At 52.7% G+C, this 26,071-nt stretch overlaps 1 protein-coding gene across 1 annotated transcript; it reads right to left on the minus strand.

Moving 5' to 3' along the window:
* Positions 1–252: 252 nt before the first annotated feature.
* On the minus strand, positions 253–17,929 carry NT5C1A (5'-nucleotidase, cytosolic IA). Its single transcript, XM_044419444.1, has 6 exons — positions 17,758–17,929; positions 6,886–7,053; positions 5,410–5,539; positions 4,076–4,198; positions 2,514–2,698; positions 253–1,969 (listed from the first exon to the last, which is right to left on the minus strand). The coding sequence occupies exons 1-6, from the start codon at positions 17,911–17,913 to the stop codon at positions 1,604–1,606; spliced, it is 1,128 nt and encodes a 375-aa protein (XP_044275379.1). The 5' UTR covers positions 17,914–17,929; the 3' UTR covers positions 253–1,603.
* Positions 17,930–26,071: the final 8,142 nt, after the last annotated feature.

Here is a 26,071-nt window from a genome sequence, read left to right on the forward strand (position 1 = left end):
CCAGTGTCAGCTTCCGAGGCCCCAAGGGAGAAGTCTGGAATAACCCTATCCACAAGGGTTGGCATCTGCAGGATATTCGACCTCAGGATGCCCAGGAGAGAGGAGGCGGGTGTGGGACCAGAGTGCTTATGGCTATTCCATCCCAATTCCTAGTGCACCAGTTCCGGCCACTCATCAAGTTCCTAGTCCTCATGCTAAAGGGCACCAGCTTGTTTCCAATACACCGGCAGTTCATAAACAGAAGCGAGGACAAGTGGTAACAGAGAGAGTTTATTCCTGGTGAAACGCCCACAGGGCCAAGCAGTCACATTCCTGCTCACGCAGGAGGAGGTCAGCAGACGTGGCAACGAAGCCCCTGGCCGGCTTCGGTTGTGGCGAGTGGAGATGGTGCAGCCTGAGACGGCTGGGTTCCACGGAGGACTCGTTTTTTGCCATGACTGTCTCGGCCCATGAGCACAAAGGAGAAGTGGCTGCAACAGTGAAAACTGCACTCATTCAAGACAGCCTCCTGAGGCAAAGCTGATAAAACAGTGGGCGACTGCGGACGTGCTCCGGGCAGTCCCAGACCCACTGCATGCGCATCTTGCAACTCAGTATGGTGCGTGGGGGGTGTGCAGGGGAAATATCTGCACAGCAACCCTGCTAGGTAGGGTAGGAGAGGCTGACAGCATGAGACAGGAGCCATCCATCAGGTCCCAGGATAGCAATGGTGGAGCGGGGATTTGAACCCCCTTTCACAGACACAGGCGGGCTCCTATGCCTTTCCCCAAAGATAAAATAGCTTGCCATGCGCGGGTTCACACGCGAGAGCATCCTCCTCTTCCGCCTCACAGAAACGGGGCCCTGCTGCCTTCTTCTTGGTGCTTGACGACAGGAGGCGCGACAGGGAGCGAGTCGCAGGGCTTTGTCCTGCAGCCAAGACGGCAGCGCAGGCCAGCCCGAGCCCCCCGGGCGTTCCTGGCTCGTCTGCAGTTCCCTGCAGGTGAAGCCGGCACGCGTGGAAGGCCATGCTGGAGCTGCTTGCCAAGACGAGCCACACCCCATGGGCCAAACAGCACACACGAGCACGCATTGCTAGCACAGCCCCGTGATGGGGGCCACTAGAAGTGGCTCTCTGTTCAAAAGCAAATGCTAAATGGGGGCTTCCCCAGTGATGCATCTTCATTAGCCGGTTGTGCATAATGCAATTTCGAAGCAGGAAGGACATTTGAGGGAAGCCCTGAGGGAGGCTTTGCATGTCGCGGACATTCAGGAGCAAACGGAGGAGGCAGGGGCCGCCGTGGAGCAGCAGAAACGGGCAGCAGGATGGCAAGCGCGGCCAGCAGCAGAGGCTGGCTCAGGAGAAGGCTAGGCATGGGCCTGGCGGAGGTGGGGTGGGCCCCAAAGCATCACACTGGCCCGCTGGAGAAGAGTGCTTCATGAAGTGCGGTGACTCCCAGCAGAAGGAAAGCCTCTCCCAGACGATGGAGCCAACGGGGCACCTGCCGTTCCAGCACCTTTGATTCTGGTCACCAGGGGAAATGCGCTCAGCTTTTCACCCAGCCACTGCGATGCTGATCACCGTGTCGCAGCAGCTGGTTCAGCCCAATCCTGCCGCTTGGCTCTACTTGCCGCGCTGCGCCTGCTTTCCTTGTGCCACACGCTTGTACCTCTGGGCCACCCCGTATGGGACGTGGGCTGCGATTGTGCCCAGCTCTGTGGCTCCCTCCACATGGAACATCTGATCGTCAAAGAAGATGTGTGGGCGGATCTTCTCCAGCAAGGGGCCCTTGGGAGCCCCGGCTAAAAAGAGGGCTTCATCTGTCTCCAGTCCCCAGCTCCGGAGAGTCTTTAGGGCACGGGCCCCAGAACTGGCTGCACTGCGAGCTGTGACGAGGTAGGTGCGGATCGGGCACTCCAGGCGCAGGCCTTTGGAGTAGAACTTCTTCTGAAGCTTTCCAAGAGCTTCCAAGAAGCCCTTCAGTGGCCCCTGGATGGGTAGACAGACACATCAGCCCAAACGCCCATCCCCATTCCCGTGGGGTAGGAAAGCGCCTCTCTGTGGCCCCGGCTGCCTGTGTGGCTGGTGGGTACCTCCTGCACCTCCTGCCATGCAGCTTTCCATGGCGTCATGCAGCTCAGGCAAGTGGCGCCAGCCACCACCCTGCCGCCGGGAACGTGCTTGCCGGGCCTCACGGCTTTATCTCAGCTATGGCGCCCCTGCCTTTGGCGTGCCTCCTGGGGCCAGTTGGGCATCACCCTGTCTCTCTGTTCAGCTCTGGGGCAAATCTTTGTGTTTGCCTGGCCTTTTGGAGGTGCTGCTGTGGCCCATTTCCAGGGAATTCTATGGCATTTGCTTTTCAACTGGGTTTTGCTGCTAATTTTTTTGTTCACTGAAAAGGAGCCAGTAAGTCCCTGGAGCAAAAAATGTGCAAGAGAGCAGCGACAAACGACTTGGTCCATCCCTGAGCTCAGCCAAGCAGCAGCCGCTGCGAGCTTCCTTGCAATGCCTTTCCAGAGCACCTGCACCATACCTGAGCCAGCGGCTTGTTCTCATATGTCTTCTCGTGTTCGAAGAACTTGTCCAGGCCATGAGCCTTTACAATCTGCTCAGACTCATCTGAAAAGAGCACTGCATCACCATCAAAGGCCACGCGCAGCTGGCTGTCTGAGACTTGCACGTCCTTGTTGGGGCTGAAGATGGTGGCCGCAGCGATTCCTGGTAAAGAGGGAGGACATCAGCCTGGCAGGCTTTTGTAAGGGGAAGGGCTAGGTGCCTCCTAAAGTGTTTATGGAGAGGCAGCGCCCGCGTCACACTTTTGTCACTGGAGAATGCTACCCAACACCGTCCTCACGGTAGCCCTGACTCGGACTGGCTGTCCTAGGCAACTTGATTCTGTGACCGGCACCCCTGCCCCCCACTGTCAAAACGTGCCTTCCGGGCAGCGCCCCCACACGGCTCTCTCCTCCTCGTGGCAACCAGTGGCAGGGGCACCCCACCCTCCGTTGCCAGTCCTGCCATTTTTGGCAAGCCTGGTACACGTATCAGTCTGCAATACGTTCAAGAGAAGACTGAGGGAGCAGGACAGCACTCGTCGATCTCTTGCAAGGTTCTCGCACTGCGGAAGGCCAGGATCGCTTCTCGATCATCCCAAGGTGCAGGACATGGAACAAGCTCCAGGAAGCCAGGTTCTGAGTGGACATCAGGAAGAACTTCCTGACTGTTAGGGCAGTCCGACAATGAAAGCAGTGACCTGGGCAGGTGCAGGGCTCTCCCATGCTGGAGACATTCAAGATGTACCTGGACAGCCATCTGAGAGAGATGGGTTAACTGGGAGCCCTGCACTCAGCAGGAGCTGGACCTAAAGGCTTTCTTGGCCCCTTCTGGCTCTACCGTGCTATGAAATGATAGTGGCCGGTTTGCAGGGGAAGCCGTATGAGGCGAGACTGAGGGAACTGGGTCTCTTCAGCCTGGAGAGGAGGAGACTCAGAGGGGATCTGTTGGCGAAATGCAGGTATGTGAGGGGGTGTCACACGGAGGTGGGTCATGACCTGTTCTCCCCTGCAGAGGAAGGCAGGATGCGCTCCAACGGAGCAAAGCTCAGGGAGCCAAGGTTCAATTTGGATGCCAGGAAGCACTTCCTGACAGTCAGGACCCCGAGGGTGTGGAATGGGCTTCCACGGGAGGTGGTTGAGGCCCCATCGGTGAGGGTGTTCAAGGACAGGCTGGACGTGCACATGGGGGGCATGTCCTGAGCAGAGCCGGCTGGAGCCGGGGGTCAGGCTAAATGGCCTGGGAGGCCCCTTTGGACTTGCTCTGTTTCCATGTTTATATGTTTCTAAATGCTATGAAATGGTCTATGAAAACCAGTCCACTTTGCCTTCACAAACTACAGCAGCAGTGCTGGGTCTCCAAGATTACAATATCCAGGTACCCTGGTGAAATAAGACTTGACAGATTTTAGCATGTCTGTTTCCCCCGCCAGAGAGACAATCGCACACATGGCTGTACTCACGGCCAGAAGTTCCCGCTCCCTTCCTGGTGAAAGGATACCCTGCCAGTGCCACCCAGAGGACAACCACCAGCTGCACTCACCCGCTTCTATAGCCTCACTCACTTTCTCGCAGTCAGATGACAGGTACAGATTGGTGTGGTAGGCCTTCAGGTAGCCGATGGGGCTGTTCCCACCTGTCATGCAAAACCTTTCGATGAACAGATCTGGAAGAGAGAAGAGCCACTTGTCGGAGTGCAGGGGAGGCAGCCCTCGGGAGGAACAGCTGGCCGGGGGAATGCCACCCCTGGCCTGCACATGGCCAGCTTTCTTGGGAGCTTCCTGATGGAAGTCTGTGTGCGATGGCTCCACCATTTTCTCTGCAACAGAGGCTTTTGGAAGAAAGATGATGTGGCAAGTGCTACAAATGGAAGGAAATGTTGGGACCCCCGTTCCTCACCCTCATTCTGTGCCTGAGGCAGAGCAGCTGCAGGATAAAAGCGTCACTTGGATGTCCCCACAGTTCTTGCATTGTTATTCCCAGGGAATCAAGCTGGCTGCTCTTAAAGGGAGCACACAAACGGCCTTGTTTTGTGTCTTGGAAAACACACTTCCACGAGAGTGCACGAAATGCCGTTAGGCTCCTGCAAAATGGCAGGCCCTGCTTGTCACTGAAGGCAGAGGTCTGCCCTAGCACGAGCAGCAAGCGTCCTGCTCGAGCCCCCCTCTCCTCCCTACTGCCAGTGCTCCTAGGAAGGCAGTTAGCCAAGCTCTGGCCATGGCCGGCCAAGTTTCTAGCTTGCTTCCCCTCCCCTTCCCAAGTTCCAGGCATGTGGGGGCAGGAGACCGATTGGCCCTTGAAGATGTAAACAGGAAGGAACCCTGGACAAGTGCCCAACTAAGTCAAGTCCTTAAAAATGCTCAATAGCAGAGAATAAGAAGCACCTGCACCAGAGTTCTGGCCTAACTGGGCACCAACCCAGCAGCAAACCTGCATTGTGAACCCGAAGCCCTTGGTGGTTTCTGAGGTGGTTGAAAGGGGCAAGAAACAGGCCACTTGAAAGGGCAGCCTGCCAGTTTTATGCTGCTTGGCTGGAAGAGAGTGCAATGGGCAGCATCCCCGACCTGGCCGAAGCACCCTGGGCAAGGCAGGTGGGAAGAGAGACTTCGGTGCCAGTGTGTTCCCTGGGGAGGCAGAAGCGGCTCCCTGTTCGCTTGCCCCGCGTGCTGGCTGTCCGCACTGGGAGAGCCCCCGAGGGCCCTGGGTACGCAGAACGCAGGCCACGGGGGGCTGACAGGGCGTGGGAGGAAGCCCCACCGGCCCCAGCACCATTGCTGGGCTAAGCGCTCTTGGGGAGGGGAGGCCAGGGCAGGTGCTGCTGGCCCGTCCGTTCCTGGAGAGCTCCCGGCAAGACTTCAGCCGCTGCCCGCAACTCACTGTAGTGGTTGATGGTGTTGATCAGGCGAACTCCCACTTGGGCGTGGTTGTTGGTCATGAGGACGATGTCGAAGAGCTCCTCGCTGTCTGGGTAGAGCTCCCGCAGCTGGGCGTTGACAGCTTCCAGGGCCTAAAGGGTCAAAGGCGGCAGAGCAGTCTGTCCGCGAATGCGAGACACTCCTCCCTGCAGGCGCCGAGAGCCCACAGCCGGGCCAGTCGCTTCCAGGTTCTTGCTATGGAAGGCATGGAAAAGGGCAAGAACAGTCCTGACTGAGACTGCCCCTGGGGGCTGGGGGCCCATCTGCCTCAGGACGGCCTCCTTTGATTGATTCACGGGGCCTGGGGCCTTTCCCCCACCAGCTGGCCCCTGGATCCTCTCAGCAGGACCCCCAGGATTGGCCCTGCGGGGAGCCTGCCGTGTCAAGCGCAAGCCCCGTTGAGCCGTGGGCCCTTCCCAGGCTCTTCAGTGTCCAAAGGGACCTTCCCACAGCTTTTCATTGGCTTATTAACGCAGTGCATTTCATTTATTTCAGAATGATCAGCCACCTTTTCAGAACAGGGAGAGTAACATGCCGGGCAACATCAGTCTCGGACACAAGGGGCGACAAGGAGCTGCCCGGCGGGGCCGGCCTCGCTCTGCCTGCTTGGCTGCGCCGCGCTGGGGTGGCCGGGCAGGGAGGCCCTGGGGCTGCTGGCCACGGCCGCAGCCACTCTGTTCTCCTGAGGCCCGCAGCCGACACGCAGCGCGGCTCTGTTGGCACGGGGCCCAGCGCGGAGGGCCAGCAGCTGCCCTCCTGCCACACCCGCAGCCTCCGGGAAAGCTTCCCGGCCCCTGCTGCTGGCCTCCGACCTGGCCCTGGGCGAGGCGAGCGGCAGGGAAGCACCAGGGGAGGCGCCGTCCCCCAGTGGCGGCCCCCCACTTGGTGCGCTCCCGTTTCTGAGAAGGTCTGGCAAGGGCGTTGCCGGGGCACTGGCGCCTGCGGTGCCGCTGCCAAGCTCAGCACAGGGCGACTGCCCGGGAGGGAGAAATGGCTGGCTGGGCACAGACACGCATCCTCCCCCAAGAGCCTACCTCTGTCCTTGTACAATTTGCGAGGCATGTGCCGCAGCTCAGCGTGTTTCCGGGAGAGGCTTGGAGTGCACCTTCCCCACTCATGTGCTGAATTTAATGGGGCCCAAACGCCGGCCTCTTCTGGTCAGCCCTCTGTGTTTTCACACCTCCTCTTGGTTTTTTGTCTTACCTTAGGCAATCCTTTAAGGAGGAAGAACTGCCAAACACCTTCTAACTGGTAGAACTAGGAGGGGCTGCACAGCCCCAGACTGGAACCCCCCGCCCCCGGACAGTTTGAGTGGGTCAGAGAACCGCCACAAGCGCTGCTTTACTGGCAAGTGGCAACCAGTGGCTGCGTTTTCCCAGGAGGGAAAGGCCTGAGGCTGGCGTCTGAAGGTGGAGAAAGAACAGTGACAGGACGGGACCTTGACGAAGGGGAAGGCGGCTCCAGGCAGGAAGGGCTCGTTCTCGTGGTCGAGCTGGTACTTCACGTAGGCCTCCACTCCCTGCTCGCTGTAAATCTTCTCCTCCTCTTCCATGCGGAACAGGGCACGGGATGAGACAGCGATGGTGATGGCGTTTTGCGGTTTGGGCTGCACAAGAGGAAGCACAGGAGAGAAAGAAGCGGCTGTTATCTGTGACTGTGAAGGGCCCAAGGCAGCTAAAGGGAGCCTCCTCGAACCTCCGAACGGCTGGTGCCTCTAGCTGAATGGCGTAGAGCACTGGCCCTCAGCCTCTCGGGCCGCATGGAGCATCCCTGGGCTGCCCCTGCTGGACACGTGAGGCCTTCATATGGCCTCAGTGTGTGCTAATTAGGGATAAGCACAAACCCCTAAACATATGCAGTATCTTGACGTTATTGACACAAAAAATCAGAACAGCTAAAGAAAACGATGTTTTGCGGCTCCCAGTGTTTTCTTTTCTGTGGGAAACGGGCCCAAACGGGTCCTTGAGTGTCAAGGGCTGCCGGCCCCTGGGCTGGGCTGAACCCTGTTTGCTTGACTGTGCAGCTGTGGGCATCCTAACAGCACTGTCCAGAAAGCCAAATATCAGGAATTATATTTATAGGGAGACTGGCTGCGGAAGCAGATTGTGACTTCTGGGCCTCGTATCAGCGGCTGAAGCTCTGCTTCCCTCTTCATGATGAGCTGCACCAGCAAAATTCCCATATCTCAGTGTGCAATTTTATGAGTCGCATTTCTTTCTTTGGTTGTCACCCAATCTTTTGCCCAGGAAAGTGTCTAAAGTGGCATGCAATGAAACAATAAAATCTAGCCATGTCATGGCTGCTTCTACCTCCCTCAGACACAAAGCATTGGTCCCAGACCTTCTGGTCCCAGGCCATGTGAGGCTTTTGACGTAGGAGGAGTACGAAAAGTCAGCTTCTTCGGCAGAATAAAGGAATGAAGAAGCCCAGAGGAACCTCAGCTGCGAGATCAAAGAGAGTTCTGCAACACACCAAGAAATGAGCAAGCACTTCTTCCAGGATGGGAGTTACTAGACTGGATCAGAAGTTACAAACCAGTGCAGTATCATTTCCCATAATTTCAAAAAGGTATGCTATGAGACATTACCGGATCATTCATGGTGGTCAGTTATTAACCAGTTTGGGGACTCCTTTCCAAATGAAAATCTGGATACTTAACTGTAGTTGTTTTGTGAGTTACTAATTAGCTAAAATATTATTTCAGACACTCTTGAGACGGAGCTGTGTACCCGCTTCTTTTATGGCCCTCATGTGAAGTGTTCCTCCCTGTCCCCTTTTCTTTCGGGGCCTCAGGTAGCAGCCGCCAGGACCAGAGGAGAGGGCTGTGTGCCGCTTGCAGGTGCAGCAGCGGATGCAGTCCATCCGCAATGCTCAAGCAAGCCTGAGCTGTCTGTGCGGGCGGCTTTTGGCCCCGCAGCAGCGGGTCTTGTTCCTCGGTTCCGCAAGCCAAGGTCTCAGCCTGGCCCCGGCAGGCTCTTCTTGGGAGCGGCGCCGAGCTGGGGGGGACTAGGGAGGCGCCCTCTCCTTTGTGCGTCAGGCAGCGTCCCCCCTTTTTGACATGTGTTCATACTTAATGTTCTCCCTCCTGGCTGCTGCATGGACGCTTTTCACATCATCATCATCATCATCATCATCATCATCATCATCATCATTATTATTATTATAGCATTTCTATGCCGCCCCTTGCCGAAACCTCGGGGCGGCTTACAACATGATAAAATACATTGAAATACAATAGTACATAATAAATTACCATTAAATATAAAAATACAAAGAATACATTGATTTACAAAAATAAAATTAAAATTATCAGTATAAAATAAAAATATAGGAGGAGAAAGAGAAGGAAGAAGTTGCCCTGGCCAGATCATATGTTTTAACAATTGAAATGATGTTTAAATAAAAAGGTCTTTACCTGGCGCCGAAAAACCAGTAACGACGGTGCCAGGCGGACCTCTTTGGGGAGTGAATTCCATAGGTTGGGCGCCACCGCAGAGAAAGCCCTCCTCCGGGTACTTACTCTCCTAATTTCTTTCATGGAGGGTTCCCGGAGAAGGGACTCTCCCACAGATCTCAAAGGGCAGTCGGGCATATACGGACGTAAGCGCTCGTTCAGGTAGCCAGGACCCAAGCCGTTTAGGGCTTTATAGGTCATAATCAACACCTTGACTTGGGCCCGGGCTTCAATGGGAAGCCAGTGAAGCTGACGGAGGACTGGAGTCATGTGAGCATAACGCCCCGTCCCCGTCAGCAACCTGGCAGCTCTATTTTGCACCAATTGAAGTGCAAAAACATCATTCTGGTTTGTAGCTCTTTTTTCTGACCGATTTTGCCTGCGCTTCCTGTGTGCACCTGCGTCTGCCCTAATACCGGTTCTTTGGTTGTCGCAAGCTACCTTGGCAGTTCTCGTAGCTGAAAGAGGATACATTTTGAAAAAGGAAAATAGCTTTCTCTGCCTCTGGCTGGCAAATGATTTGGTTGGCAAGCAGGAGTGCGAATGTGCGAACCACTGTGTGTGGCGTGTTGCTGCTGGGAACAATCCCCTCCTGTGCTTTGCTGGCTCAGTGAGCAAATACTGGGCTAATCCAGGGTCAATTAACTCATCCCTGGCCGGCTGTTATGCAATACACTTTGCTGCTGGCCTTAGAAAAGCGATTTCCCGGCTCCCTGATCACAGGTTGATGCACGACTGGCAAATAACCAAACTCAACCAAACAACGAGGCCCAAATTAGCTGTGGGTTGGCCCATCCTGTGCAGCCCAGACTGTCCAGATCTGGCCACCTGCAGCAACCTATGCATGGGCCAAGCAGGGGATGCTTAATCAAAGGGACAGTGGCCCATGTGCCACAGGCAGTCTGGCAAATCACGGGTCACTGAATTAATCCACTCATGAGGTGATGCGCTCACGTGCAGTCTCGCTTGCTGCTGCTGAAGTGCTGGTTCTGTCCTTCCTCTGTTGGAGCCCTGAGGGAAGGAGGCACCCCGGAAGCAGGGGGAGTCCTTGGTTCATTGCAGCAATGTGACGCGTGTGCCACCCAAGGCCCTGCTACATGCAAGCTCTCCCCTTGCGCGCGCACATCATCTGCTGAAGTTATGGGCATTTGCTGGCTAAATAATAACCATGCTTTGCTAGAACGCAAGGGACTCCCTGCATTAATGCAGGAAGCAATGTTCCCTTCCGCATCATTCTCTTGGTGGCGGTTCCCCCCATTAAGACAGGGAAACTTTCTCAGGACCTGAGCTGTGACCTGGCATGCAGGCAACCTTCAGCTGTTGCAAGGACACCGGCCACGGTGTGCCTCTGTTGATCCTCCTGGCGGCAGTCAAGGCTGGCCGGGGTCAGGAGAACACCAAAGGGATGCCCTGCTCAGGAAAGCAGCCCATGGTGGGCAGGGAGGGGAGGGGAGGGAAGGGTCCGGCCCAATTCATGCAATATGGATGGTTCGGATATGGATGGTGCTGGAAAATGTCAGCTCTTTCCATGCTAGAAAATCTCTTCCTCTCTTCCTCAACTGGAATGAGGAATTAAGTTTAGTAGGCAAATTATGGGAACATGGGGGAGGGCAATTTGGTGGCTTCCTCTGGGCTGGCCCCATTGTGTATCGATGCCTTTGGGTTCTTTTTCTAGGCGGAGGACTTGGCACTTGTCCTTCTTGAATCTCGTTCTGTTGCTTTCAACCCAGTATTCAAATGTATCAAGATCACCCTGGATCTTCATTCTGTCTTCTGAGGTGTTTGCTATTCCACCCAGTTTTGTATCATCTGCAAATTTGATTCTCTTTCCTTGTGCTTCCTCATCTAAATCATTAATAAAGATGTTGAGTAAATGAGCTTAGTTTGGCAATTGAAGGACCTGCATGGCTTGTCTGCAGAAAGCAGAGTCATCAGGATGGAGAATCCCTCGTCAGTGCATCCTGTGAGGCACCCCTTAAACCAGGAGGGACCCCCATGTGTGCATCTGCCCACTCATCCATCCAGGATTTGCAGCAGTAAATGTGTAGCCCTGTGGACAGCAAAGGAACTCGCAGAAGGGAAAGGGAGTCCAGAGAGGAGGAGGCTCTGAGCCAGAGAAAAGGGATGGCGCGCAGGAGAACAGCAGCCAGAAGGGCAGAAGGTGGGGCAGCTGCTTAGAATGCCGCCTTCACACTTTGTCTCCGGTTTGCCTCACTAGAAAAGCACCTAGAACATTAGGGCATGTTTTAAAAAGAAAGCTGGAAAAGTGGGGCAGGTGCCAGAAGTGGCCCTGTCCTCCCTGCTCCACACTGGGGGAAGGTGGCCAGGGACAGAGTTGCCAGCTGGGCCACAATCCAGTCCAGCTGCTCCTGCACTTCGTGGAGAAAGAGCATGAGCATCTGCTGATGGTGCAGGCGATGCTGCCGTTGCGGAGGAAGGGGAGATGCATGGCAGTACCCCGGCAACCCCAAAAGGTGGCCAGTGATGGAGCCAAAGGGACAACCCTCTGGCTGCTGTTTAGGCCCCCTTGGCAATGCTGTCCAGTGGGAGATTTTCTCCCACAAAGGACCACAAACATCAAACTGTGATGCACGAGACAAAGGCTGCCTCCTGCCTCTTAGTTTGGACTGAAAGGCAGTGGAGTGGGGAGCAAATCCAGCTCTACCAGGTTCACTCCACAGCATTCTGTTGCCAGAGCCTGCAAGGAGTTGGCTGGTTTCAGACTAAAGATTCTGAGCTCCTGGGAAAAATCAGGGACTTCTTCACTTTGGGGAGGCCAACTAGCCACTCTGGTGTAGTGGCTAAGAGTGCCGGGCTGAAGACCCAGGGGATGCGGGATCTAGTCCTCCCTCAGCCATGAGCCGTGAAGCTCACCGGGTGACTTTGGTCCAGTCACAGATTTTCAGCCAGGTCTACCTCACAGGGATGCTGTTGTGAGGATAAGACTGAGAGGAGGAGGGGGAGAATTATGGAGGATGACTTGAGTTCCTTGAAAGGAAAAAGGTGGCATATACATACAATCCCTTTCATGGATCACTGCCTTGTCGAGGCAAAGGGGCTTGCATAGCTCGATGAAGCTGTGAGCTCTGCCGTGCAGGGCCACCCAAGACAGACAGGTCATAGCAGAGAGCTCTGACAAAAGCTGATCCACTGGAGAAGGAAATGGCAACCCTCTCCAGTATCTTTGCCATGAAAACCCCATGGACAGTACCAAAAGGCAAAAAGATATGACGCCGGAAGATGAGCCCCTCAGGTCAGAAGGTGTCCAATATGCTATTGGGGAAGAGCAGAGGGCTAGTACTAGTAGCGCCAGAAAGAGTGAAGCAACTGGGTCAAAGCCGAAAGGATACTCAGTTGCTGATGTATCTGGTGGTGAAAGGAGAGTCCAAAGATCTATACTCCATAGGAACTTGGAATGTAAGATCCATGAATCAAGGCAAGCTGGACGTGGTCAAACAAGAGATGACAAGACTGAACATCGACATCTTAGGCATCAGCGAACTAAAATGGACAGGAATGGGTGAATGTAATTCAGATGACCATCAGGTATACTACTGCAGGCAAGAATCCCTCAGAAGAAATGGAGTAGCCTTCAAAGTCAATACAAGAGTAGGAAAAGCAGTACTGGGATACAACCTCCAAAATGACAGAATGATCTCAGTTCAAATTCAGGGCAAACCATTCAACAGTTATTTATTTATTTATAAAATTTGGAGGCCGTCCATCACTGTCGTCTCTGGACGGCTTACAACATTATTTCAATCCTCAATAAAATAAGTTACCTGTTCCACACTGAACATAAAACTAATCAATTTAAAATAAATAAAATGAATCTAACACAATTCAAATTACTATATGTTAAAATATTGGTCAAATAAAAAGGTCTTAATCTGGTGCTGAAAAGCATATAATGATGGTGCCAGGCGGACCTCTCTGGGGAGCACATTCCACAGTCAGGGTGCCATTGCAGAGAAGGCCTGCAGAGAATCATCTACCAACAGGACCTCCATCTTTTCTGGATTGAGGCTCAGTTTATTGGCCCTCATCCAGCCCATTACCTCGGCCAGGACGGCCACTGGATGAGTTGAAAAAGAGAGGTAGAGGTGGGTGTTATCAGCATACTGATGATTCTGCAGCCCAAACTGCCTGATGACCTCTCCCTGCAGTTTCATGTAGATGTTGAATAGCAAGGGGGAGAAAATAGAGCCCTGCAGTACACCATGGCATAGCTGCCATGGCGCAGAGCCAAAGTCCCCCAGCACCACCTTCTGGAATCGGCCGTCGAGGTAGGAGCGGAACCACTGCCAAGCAGTGCCCCCAACTCCCAGCCCAGCCAGCTATCCAGAAAGATACCATGGTCGATGGTATCGAAAGCCGCTGTGAGGTCCAGGAGGACCAACAGGGATGCACTCCCCCATCTCTCTCCTTGCCCAGGTCATCATACAGGGCGACCAAGGCAGATTCAGTACCGTACCCGGGTCTGAAGCTGGACTGAAATGGGTCCAGATAATCAGTCTCATCCAAGAGTGCTTGGAGTTGTCCCGCCACCACCCGTTCCAACACCTTGCCCAAGAACGGGATGTTGGCCACCGGTCTATAATTGGCAGCCATCTCTGGATCCAGGGACGCCTTCTTTAGGGCAGGCCTGATCACCGCCTCTTTTAAAGAAGTGGGCACCCAGCCCTCCCTCAGTGAGGTCTTAATAACCTCCAGGATCCAGGCACCAATCCCGTGTTTGGCTTTGGTAAGTAGCCACGAAGGGCAAGGGTCGAGTAAGCAGGTGGTAGGACATACTTGTCCAAGCACCTTGTCCACATCATCAGGCCTCATTAACTGAAATTCATCCAATACTGCTGGACCAAACGGAGTTCTTGGCACCTCCCTTAATGGAACCGTATCAACTGTGGAGTCCAGCTTGTGACGAATCTGAGGGATTTTCTTCTTGGAGTACCAGGCAAAGTCGTCACAGTGGGCAGTCGATGGTGGCACAGGATCTTTTTTGGGACCTGTATGTATTAGCCCATGCACCACTCAGAAAAGCTCTGGTACTGTGAGGAGGCAATGGAAGTGGAGAAGAATTGCTTCTTCGCTGCCCTCACCGCCAAGGCATCGGCTTGATAGTGAGCACACAAGCATGTTCGGTCAGATTCATCCGGAGATTTCCTCCATCTGTGCTCTAGTCACCTCCCAAACTGCTTCATTACCCATGATTCAGATGTACACGATGGAGATGAATGGGCTCTGCCTGGCAGAAGAGATGCTTAGGGGCAATGGTGTGAATAGCTCTGGACATCACAGTAGTCCAAGTCTATGCCCCAACCACTGGTGCTGAAGAGGCTGAAGTTGACTGGTTCTGTGAAGGCCTACAACACCTTCTAGAATTAACACCAAAAAAATGATGTCCTCATCATCATGGGGGATTGGGATGCTAAAGTACGAAGCCAAAAGAGAACCGGAATAACGGGCAAGTTTGGCCTTGAAATGCAAAATGAAGCAGGGCACAGGCTGGTAGAACTTTGTCAAGAGAATACGATGCTCATAGCAAACACTCTTTTCCAACAACCCAAGAGACGACTCTACACATGGACATCACCAGATGGTCAACACAGAAATCAGATTGACTATGTGCTCTGCAGCCAAAGATGGAGAAGCTCTATACAGTCAGTAAAAACTAGACCAGGAGCTGACTGTGGCTCAGATCATGAGCTTCTTGTTGCAAAATTTAGGCTTAAATTGAAGAAAGCAGGGAAAAGCACTAGGCCACTCAGGTATAACCTAAATCATATCCCTGATGAATATACAATAGAGGTGGCAAATAGATGTAAGGAATTAGATCTGATAGACAGAGTGCCTGAAGAACAATGGATGGAGGTTTGCAACATTGTACAAGAGGTAGCAACTAAAACCATCCCAAAGAAAAAGAAATGAAAGAAAGCAAAATGGCTGTCTGAGGAAGCTTTACAAATAGCTGAGGAAAGAAGGGAAGTGAAAGGCAAGGGAGAAAAGGAAGGATACACCCAACTGAATGCAGAATTCCAGAGAATAGCTAGAAGAGATTAGAATGCCTTCTTAAATGAACAGTGCAAAGAAATAGAAAACAATAGCATAGGGAGGACCAGAGATCTCTTCAAGAAAATTGGAGAGATGAAGGGAGCGTTTCATGCAAGGATGGGCATGATAAAGGACCAAAATGGCACGGACCTAACAGAGGCAGAAGAGATTAAGAAGAGGTGGCAAGATTACACAGAGGAACTATACAAGAAAGAGCTTAACCTCCCTGATAACCATGATGGGGTGGTCACTGACCTCGAACCAGACATCCTGGCATGTGAAGTCAAATGGGCCTTAGGAAGTCTGAGCAACAACAAAGCTAATGGAGGTGACAGTATTCCAGCTGAGCTATTCAAAATCCTAAAAGATGGTGCAGTTAAAGTGCTACACTCAATATGCCAACAAATTCAGAAAACTCAACAGTGGCCACAGGATTGGAAAAGTCAGTTTACATTCCCATCCCAAATATTTATTTATTTATTTATGAAAACATTTCTATGCCGCCCCTTGCTGAAGCCTCGGGGCGGCTCACAACATCGAATAAAATACACAATAAATTAAAACAATAACAATTAAAATATATACAGTAAAATAAAATAAGCCGCCCTGGTCAAATAAAATTCAATAATATTAACATTTAAAATACTGCTTAAATAAAAAGGTCTTCTGCCTTTTTATTTTATACTGCTTAAATAAAAAGGTCTTCTGGTACTCCTACCAGAAGTACAGGCAGGATTTCAAAGAGGCAGAGGAACTAGAAATCAAATTGCCAACATACGCTGGATCATGGAGAAAGCTAGGGAGTTCCAGAAAAACATCTACTTCTGCTTCATTGACTATGCTAAAGCCTTTGATTGTGTGGATTACAACAAATTGTGGCATGTTCTTAAAGAGATGGGAGTACCACACCATCTTATTTGTCTCTTGAGAAACCTATATGTGGGTCAAGAAGCAACAGTGAGAACTGGACACGGAACCACTGATTGGTTCAACACTGGGAAAGGAGTTCGGCAAGGCTGTGTACTGTCGCCCTGCCTATTTAACTTGTATGTGGAGCAAACTCAAATACTTTGGCCACCTAATGAGAAGGAAGAATTCCCTGGAGAAGAGCCTGATGCTGGGAACAATAGATGGCAAAAGAAGAAGGGGACGGCAGAGGATGAGGTGGCTGGATGGAGTCACTGAAGCAGTCGGCGTGAGCTTAAGTGGACTCCGGGGGATGGTGGAAGACAGGAAGGCCTGGAGGAATGTTTTCCATGGGGGCGTGATGGGTTGGACATGACTTCGCAACTAGCAACAACAACAGCAAATACATACAGTAAATAAATTAAAGGGTATTAATTGCCAGAATTCAGCAGACAGAGGTTTCCACTGCATGAAGATAAACATGAGAATCTCTGCTCTTTTTCCATGTGTCTTTCACCCAAGAAAACTCAGTGATCTGTGATTAGTGATGTGAAGCCCTCTCCCATTCAGTGCCACTGAACAGTTGCGGAATACAGGAAGACAGAGAAAGGAAACACTCCAGAAAAGCAAGCATAAAAACACATGCCTGAGCTGGACTTGATTCTGCAAAGCCTGACACAGGAACCGTGGTAAAGGGGCAGGTTGAAGGGCCCCATACAACTCCAGCTCGTTTCGGCGAGGCTTGTGCCCGTGGCCTTGGCGGTCTGCATCCCGGCGTTCCCAGTGTGTGTGCAGAGAGGCACGCACGGAGCGGCTCCCTCCTGCTACAATGTTTGAATGAAACACTGACGTGAACACCGAGGCCTTTTGGTTCGGGGAGGAGGAATCCAAATGCTGTCCTCCAGCAAAATTAAAATATTCATAAGAAGCAGCTCTTCAGTGGTTTTCAAAAGCTGCTCCGTGTCACCCTGCACGTGGGCTAACGAAGGGCCAAGCTCAGGCCACCATCCCAAAAAGTTACCTGGAACTTCAGGTGGCCAGTTTGCTGTGCAGGGAAGCAAGTGCTGGCAGCTGCGAGGAGCAGCTGCCCCCTTCCCCTCGGCCGGGAGTGGGAGGATCGCGGCCGCAGCTACTGATCAACATGACATTTTAGAGCCGCGGGGGGCTGGGCAGAGGAGTGCCAGATCGCAGTGCCTGGGCAGGGAGCCCACCTCGGCTGGGACGGGGGCCGTGTCATTTCCAGGCTACCAGAATGCATGTAACTGCAGGATACAACCAGTAACGGGGCCTGAGGAGGAGGGGGAGGAGGGGGAGGGTCTCCACAAGGGAGACCTTGACCCTGGCATGCAGGGGCAGCCAGGGCATCCTATTTTGTGCCAAATTTCCTCCCCGCCTCTTCTGCTCTATCCAGGGCGCGGAGAGTCTCCTTGCGGGGGGCGGGGGGGAGCAGCACCTTCGGGGAAAGACACTGCGCTCGGCTGGGCGCCGGTTCCCAGAGGGGGCCCCGTGCACCTCTCCTCTATGATCCGTGAAGAGCCCGTGGGCCTGAGCCGAGACTGGCCTTTCCTGCAGCGGCTCCCCTGGCTCAGGGCTCCTTCCCAGGCAGCCTCGGAGGACCGAGAGCCGGGCAGGCAGAGTGGGCAGGCGCCAGGCAAGTCCGCACGCGAGGCCGGTTTCGCTCCTTTCGCCAGTGGCTCCTCTGCCCCGGGGCAACAGGCGGATCCATTGCTGACATCCCAACGGCCCCCATAAATTGACGTTTCTGTACGGGATAATTTTCTCTTAGCCTCCGCCTCAAATGTTGGCCACTTTCTACATGCAAACACAGCAGCAAGCAGGCTGCCTCACTGGCCTTCGTCTCCCACCGCAAGGAAGAGGGAAAGGGGGGTTCGCTCTTACCAGTTTGGGCTTCTTTTGTGGGGAGAGGTTGTCATAAAACGCCTTGGCATCCTGCCACCCCTCCTGCTCCGGCTGCCTTCCGCCGTTGGTCAGTTTGCCGCCGGCGTCTCTGGGGGGCCCCCTCTCTTCTGGGCGGCCAGCTGCTGCAGGCTCCATCGTGCCCTTCCAGGCGAGCGGACGGGATGGAACTGGCAAGCAGATTATCTTCCTCTCTCTCCAGGCTCCAGTTCAGTAGGCGGGGGGGGGGGGGGGGGAGCTGAGGGGCTGTGATAACAATATCCTTTGGATGTCGCTCAAGAGTGGATGAGCAGCAGCAAGGTCTGCCCGCGTCTGTGCAGGCGAGAGCGTGTCTGTCACGCAGCCAAGGTGCTTTATAAGGGAACCCATGAACCCCTCGTTACCAAATCAAGTGGCCGGCTGGGTTAACCTCCTCGGGGCCGGAACTGCTGCTGCTCCTGAGCTGTCCTGGCCCTCCTGGGCACAGGCTCTCTCCTGCATGCAGAACTGAATGCATAATAATAGGAAAGGGGCGATTGGAGGTGCCTGCCCAGGGGCTGGACTAAGCCTCCTTGGCAAGCCCATGTTCTGAAGTGAACACCAGTGCCTGAAAGCCAGTGTGGAGGACGCGATTCCACGCTCACAATAGCAGAACCCAGTGGGGGTCATCCAGTGAGGCTGAGATTCAGGACACAAAGCAGCCCTTTTTCACAGAGTTATTTAGGGCCTATTCTTCCTAATACAGCCACCAACTTGCACAGCTTTGAAGGGTGCTTTGGCAGGTAATGGAAGGTGGGCCTTTTGTTGGTCCGTAGTCTTGATGACGGTAGATGGCCTCCAGGAATGGAGGATACCTGGCTGCCAAGGCCAGCTAGACGGCTTCAACATCAGGAGAAGCCTTGTGTGCTCCTGTCCAGCTCCTGGCCCTCCATGGACATCTGCTCGGCCCTGTGGGGACAGGATGGTGGACCAGAGAGGTGGCCCCATATCTGCGCCTGGAGGATGGCGAATGCTGCAGAAGCACCAGCTCCTGCCCTGGTCCCCAAATCCATCGGCTGAGAACCAAACCCAGCACCTTGAAGGCAACGGGGAAGGCTGCAGCAGCAGCCAAGGTAGAGGAACTGGGTTTGCTGAGCTCCAGCAGCTGAGATGGCCTGGATCCATTACTGGGGTGCAGGATCTGGGCTGCACCTGTCAGAGAGGTGGACAGTGGCTCCTTCCTTTCAGCCCCTTAAATAGCATGGGATTACCTGATGAGGTTCCCCGGCTCTGTTGCCTCACCAGATGGGCCCCAGGGTACCAGCATTATCAGCTGTGGATGGGCTGAATGCCGTCTCCCTGGGAAATTCTGCCTGAGCCAGTTTCATCTTCAGGATCTGGCCTTCTAAAGAGCAGTCAGGGTTGATCTCCTCCAGGACTGATTGGTTTGATCACCTTGCGGTCCAAGGGACTCGCAGGAGTCTCTGCCAATACCACAGTTCAAAGGCCTCAATTCTTCAGCACTCAGCCTTTCTTATGATCCAGCTTTCACAGCCATACATTGCAACTGGGAAAACCATAGCCTTGATTATACGCACTTTTGTCGGCAGGATGATGTCTCTGCTTTTTAATATGCTGTCTAGATTTGCCATAGCTTTCCTCCGCAGGAGCAAGTGTCTTTTAATTTCTTGGTTGCAGTCCCCATCTGCGGTGATCTTGGAGCCCAGGAAAATAAAATCTGTCACTACCTCCATTTCTTCCCCATCTATTTGCCAGGAAGTGAGAGGACAGGATGTCATGATCTTAGTTTTCTTAATGTTAAGTTTCAAGCCAACGTTTGCGCTCTCCGCCTTCACCCATATCAAGAGGCTCTTTAGTTCCTCTTCATTTTCTGCCATGAGAGTGGCATCATCTGCATATCTGAGGTTGTTGATATTTCTCCCAGCAATCTTAATTCCAGCTAGTGATTCATCTAGGCCCGCCTTTCTCATGATCTGCTCTGCCTATAAGTTAAATAGGCAGGGCGACAGTATACAGCCTTGCCGAACTCCTTTCACAATTTTGAACCGATCAGTGGTTCCATGTCCAGTTCTCACTGTTGCTTCTTGACTCGCATATAGGTTCCTCAAGAGACAAATAAGATGGTCAGGTACTCCCATCTCTTTAAGAACTTGCCACAATTTGTTGAGATCCACACAATCAAAGGCTTTAGCATAGTCAATGAAGCAGAAGTAGATGTTTACCTGGAACTCCCTAGCTTTCTCCATGATCCAGCATATGTTGGCAATTAGATCTCTAGTTCCTCTGCCTCTTCATTATCCTGTCTGTACTTCTGGTAGTTCCACATACTGCTGGAGCCTAGCTTGTAGGATTTTGAGCATAACTTTGCTAGCATGTGAAATGAGTGCAATGGTGTGGTAGTTTGAACACTCCTTGGCATTGCCCTTCTTTGGGATCGGAATGTAAACTGACTTTTCCAATCCTGTGGCCACTCTAGAGTTTTCCGAATTTGCTGGCATATTGAGAGTAGCACTTTTACTGCATTGTCTTTTAGGGTTTTGAATAGCTCAGCTGGAATACTGTCGCCTCCACTAGCTTTGTTGTTGCTCAGACTTCCTAAGGCCCATTTGACTTCACATGCCAGGATGTCTGGCTCGAGGTCAGTGACCACCCCATCGTGGTTATCAGGGACGTTAAGCCCTTTCTTGTATAGTTCTTCTGTGTAATATTGCCACCGCTTCTTAATCTCTTCTGCCTTTGTTAGGTCCCTGCCATTTTGGTCCTTTATCATGCCCATCTTTACATGAAACGTTCCCTTCATATCTCCAATTTTGTTGAAGCGATCACTTGTCCTCCCTATTCTGTTGTTTTCTTCTATTTCATTATTATTATTATTATTATTATTATTATTATTATTATTATTATTATTATTACATTTCTGTGCCGCCCCTTGCTGAAACCTCGGGGCGGCTATATATTTCTTTGCACTGATCATTTAAGAAGGCATTTTTAGCTCTTCTAGCTATTCTCTGGAATTCTGCATTCAATTGGGTGTATCTTTCTCTTTCTCCCTTGCCTTTCACTTCCCTTCTTTCCTCAGCTATTTGTAAAGCTTCCTCAGACAGCCATTTTGCTTTCTTGCATTTCTTTTTCTTTCGGATAGTTTTAGTAGCTGCCTCTTGTACAATGTTGCGAACCTCCGTCCATAGTTCTTCAGGCACTCTGTCTATCAGATCTAATTCCTTAAATCTATTTGTCACCTCTATTGTATATTCATCAGGGATATGATTTAGGTCATACCCGAGTGGCCTAGTGCTTTTCCGTACTTTCTTCAATTTAAGCCTAAATTTTGCAACGAGAAGCTCATGATCTGAGCCACAGTCAGCTCCTGGTCTAGTTTTTATGGTCTGTATAGAGCTTCTCCATCTTTGGCTGCAGAGCACATAGTCAATCTGATTTCTGTGTTGACCGTCTGGTGATGTCCATGTGTAGAGTTGTCTCTTGGGTTGTTGGAAAAGAGTGTTTGCTATGAGCATCGTATTCTCTTGACAAAGTTCTACCAGCCTGTGCCCTGCTTCATTTTGTACTCCAAGGCAAAACTTGCCTGTTATTCCGGTTATCTTTTGGCTTCGTACTTTAGCATTCCAATCCCCCATGATGATGAGGACATCTTTTTTTGGTGTTAATTTGAGAAGGTGTTGTAGGCCTTCATAGAACCGGTCAACTTCAGCCTCTTCAGCACCAGTGGTTGGGGCATAGACTTGGACTATTGTGATGTTGAATGGTTTGCCTTGGATTCGAACTGAGATCATTCTGTCATTTTGGAGATTGTATCCCAGTACTGCTTTTCCTACTCTTTTATTGACTATGAAGGCTACTCCATTTCTTCTGAGGGATTCTTGCCCACAGTAGTATACCTGATGGTCATCTGAATTACATTCACCCATTCCTGTCCATTTTAGTTCACTGATTCCTAAAATATCGATGTTCAGTCTTGTCATCTCTTGTTTGACCACATCCAGCTTGCCTTGATTCATGGATCTTACATTCCAGGTTCCTATGGAGTATAGATTTTTACAGGATCGGACTTTCCTTTCACCACCAGATACATCTGCAACTGAGTGTCCTTTCGGCACTGACCCAGTCGCTTCACTCTTTCTGGCGCTACTAGTACTAGCCCTCTGCTCTTCCCCAGTAGCATATTGGACACCTTCCGACCTGAGGGGCTCATCTTCCGGCATCATATCTTTTTGCCTTTTGGTGCTGTCCATGGGGTTTTTATGGCAAAGATACTGAAGTGGGTTGCCATTTCCTTCTCCAGGGGATCACGTTTTGTCAGAGCTCTCTGTTATGACCTGTCCATCTTGGGTGGCCCTGCCTGGCATAGCTCATAGCTTCATTGAGCTAAGCAAGCCCCTTCGCCACGACAAGGCAGTGATCCATGAAGGAGTTTACACAAAATATGTAATAGTCCCTAAAATCCACCTCTGCACCAGACAAATGGAGAATGAGCAGGTTGGTGGTGTAACTGCATCCTCTTAGGTTCACTCTGTCAGTTCAAGGTAAATCTGAATAATACAGCCTGGTGTTTGCAGAAAAAAACACAGTGGAAGGAACTAGGGTTCCAAATGGAAGCAATCTCTGGTTTGGGTCTTTGGGGCACCTTCTGGAATCCTGACTGAAGGAGCTCAAAATCAGATGGGGCCCTTGCAGGGTTAGCGACCTTCCATCTGGCTACCTTTCTGCCTCAGACTTCCCGAAGCCCAAAGGTGTATTTCATAAAAGATGCTGTCACTGTGGTTGGTCTCCTCTCAGCCAGTGATGCAAGGATTCTGGTGAGCTGGAGTCCACAAAATGAGACCTGCAGGAAGGATATACAGAAAGGATGCAAACACTGCATTTTTTGGATCTGGCGCCCCCAAGATCCTCCGCATGTTCTTTTCCAAAATGAAGATTCAAAGTCTAGTACCTGCAAAGTGTGGGTACCGCAGCCCGTTGGCTCACTGGGAGAAGTCAGAAATCCCTCCAGCTGCATCCATGGGGTAGCCCCAAGCAGCTGGACCGGCATCCACAGAGCCAGCGTGCTGCTGCGACCCCGAGCTGGCAGCCAAGCGGATAGCTCTGCATCCTGGCCACCAACAGCTATATTTTTCCGGCCATGCAGAGGACAGAAGCGCCACCAGTCCCCAACATCAGCTCTGCAGCTGGCCATGACCAGGGCTTCCAATGCCCTCTAGTGCACATCCGGAGTCGTGTCCCAGGGAATTGCACCGTAAAGGCCATGGCCAGGAGAGCTGGGTGGCGCAACGGGCCAGTCCCTGGCTCTTCACTACCCCAGGCCTGAGCAAGGGCATCATGCACTAGGAGAGGGCTTTGCAACCAGCCTTTTACCCTCAATATGAAACACAACATGGCACCACAAGCTAAAAGGCACACCTTTGCACTTGCTATTCTTTGTAAAAGAAGGCAAAGCAGCCCAGAAGGCCTTTCAATCACCAAATGACAGATCACAGGGCTGCGCCACAACGCCATAGCTGGGGAAGCCCTGGGCATCAACCGGCCTTCTGCAACTGCCAGAGAAGAAACTCCATGGATACCTACATCTGGGGACGCAAGCTGGGGCCTGTGGGGTGAGGGCCTGTCTTCTGCCAATGCACCCAGTTCCTTTCCCCCCAGATAATGGGCATTGCTGTGCCCTCGCCCCCTCCAAATGGTTCCAGTGCTTACCTGGAGCTGGAAGAGCACATCATTCCCACACTCCTGCTGTGTGCGTGTGTCTGGTGCTGGGGCTCAGAAGGTGGAACTGCTCCGGTCACGGCTGCATTGGGCATGGGGCCTGCGCTCCTCATCGCCCGCCGAGCTCAGGGGCTGTGGCATGCCTTGGCGAGAGGGCCTTTCCCCCAGCCTCCCGGGACTGCCCGCCACTCAGGGCGACTGCCTGGCAGCCTTGCTCATGTCTGTCATGCCCCACCCGGAGGATTCCTCAGGCAGCGAGGCCAGCGCAGTGAGCCCTGCCAGTCAGACGCAGGTTACCCCCCTCCATTAGGGGAGGAGCAGCCACGACCCTTAGAGGCACCCTTCTTGGGGAACCCTCTCCCTGGCTCCCCAAGAGCAGGAGCCAGAGGCAATGCACCCCTCAGAGAAGGGGAAGAGGGCACAGCCTTGGCTCCAACAGAAATCCAAACAGTCTGAAAGGGGAGTTCCCCATGGAACATGCCTGGCTTAATTACCCGGCTGGTCTGAGTTACAGCTGGCCATCAATTAGTTCAGGCAGAGCTGCTCTGGGTTGCAGCAAGAAGCGTTGTTATCTGTGTCCTCAGACTTTGTTGAAACTAACCAGTATCTAGATTCCTGGCCTGTTCACGACCTGTGTCTTCCAGACACCCCCACCTGCTTGGAGCACTGGACATGCACTAACCATACGGCCTTGACCCCGGAATTGAACTGGCAACTCTCAAGAAGGTAACTCAGAGACTGGGCACTTGTGTGCACAGGGAAGAACAACGTCTCCCGCTTGTCATCATCCTGTATTTTGCTCCACTCCTGATGACGTTTTTCTCCCCAGAGAAAGGAACCCACCAAGGGAGAAGAGGCAGTGGTTGCACAGCGTCTCTGGACCACCCGTGCGGTGGGCTTCATCCCCCAGGCGCCTCGGCAGCATCTCGACCCCTGCAGGGATTTTAACCAAGCAAAGGTGCAAACTCGGAGTTAGTTGAACACATTTTATTCCCCCCTTTTAAATTGTATGTATGTATGTACACACACACACACACACACCACAGTTCTAAGTAGCTATGACAATATTCAAAACCACAAAAAGGAGACAGGGTACATTTCCAGGAACAATCTGTAGTCCAGGACCTGGAGATGGAAGGACCGAGGTACTGGGGCCCGGGGATGGACTGCTTTGCTGGGGCCCCCTGGCTAGCCCACCAGCACTGTTGCAAAGGGAGGTGAAGACGCCACATCCATTTTAGCTCAACCACAGGCTAGGGCCGGGCAACACACTACACTTTAGTGAATCTTAACCATGATTAGTGAAAACAAGCCAGCTTCATTTATCTCTGGTTTGAAATTACCTTGTTTTCAGAAACCAGTTAACCACAGAGGTATAGTGGTTCAGATTACGTGGCAAATTGTGGTGAATCACACACAGATGTGAAACCTTTGGGTGGCTGTGCTAAGCCAGGGTAGTGGGGAAGCATGAGCCCGAGATTCTTGCTTGCAATGCACCACTTCAGCATTAGAGCTGAAGCTATCCAGTGAGGGCCCGAGGCCTTTCCCTACGCAATGCTCTTGGTGGCTGGGAGGCCGGGGCAGGGGAGGCAGGGCACCCTCCCAGTCCTCTCCTTGTCCACCAGCAGCCCCACCAAGAGCAACCAAACTCATAACCACCTCTTGTGTCTGGCTCTTTGAATCCTGGTGTGAAGGCTCTGCCTCTTCGGCAAGGCTTTGGACTTTCTGCAGGGACAACTCCTCACAAGCCCCTTGCCAGCCCTAGCGCATTTTCTCCTGGCAGCATCATCTGACAGGGCAGGCCTGTGAAACTGTACAACCGTCCGTCAAGATGCAGGGCATGGCCAGCTAAGCGAGGTCTTGCCACTCCCAGGATCTGCAGGCAGCCACGCCAAGCTGGACTTCTCCCTGCCTAATGATGGCATCCTTCCAAAGTGAGCTCTGCCCTCACCCATCAATGTGACTCAGGCTGAGAGCATCACTCAGTCACCCTACTATAGGCCAAGTGAAATGGGGGGGGGGAGGCAGCGGTACCCCAATATGATCAACGCAGCTGCCAGAGCCAGGGGAAATCTATGCCACAAGGACCTCCGCAGTTTCAACAGGGAATGCTCCAATGCATCCAGCAAGTTCCGCTTGTGAATGTAGCGCCTCTTTCCACTCTTGCGAGCACAAAATGAGAGGAGGAAAGAATTGCATCAAGCCTCTTCCACATGCCTGCCCCTACAAAAGCACGGTTCTTGCGAGCCCCAAGCGCTCCATTTTAAAGGCGCTCCTCCTGCCATGGACGCAAGTGCAGCAGAACTGCAGTAGCCAAAAGCCCATCCACGGGAGAGTGGAAGAAAGTGGCTCCAGGCACGGGGGGAACATGCACTTCTTCCCTGCCTGCCCATGGGCAAAGGGGCTCACAGCTGGCAGGTCTGGCACGCGCCCCCTGCCCCAGCCAGTCTTCCTGCTCTCGCAGGTGCTCACGGCAGTGGAGAGCAGTCAAGAAGGAGGGGTGGAAATTACCCAACACCCCCTTGGAACCCCAGGGAAGGGGAGACTTTGAGAGGTTGAAGGGAAGAGGTCACTCTGGAACCGTCCTCGAAAGGGACGTGTC

Source organism: Varanus komodoensis, unplaced genomic scaffold (assembly GCF_004798865.1).
Source record: "Varanus komodoensis strain SLA01 unplaced genomic scaffold, ASM479886v1 scaffold103, whole genome shotgun sequence".
Classification (NCBI taxonomy): domain Eukaryota; kingdom Metazoa; phylum Chordata; class Lepidosauria; order Squamata; family Varanidae; genus Varanus; species Varanus komodoensis.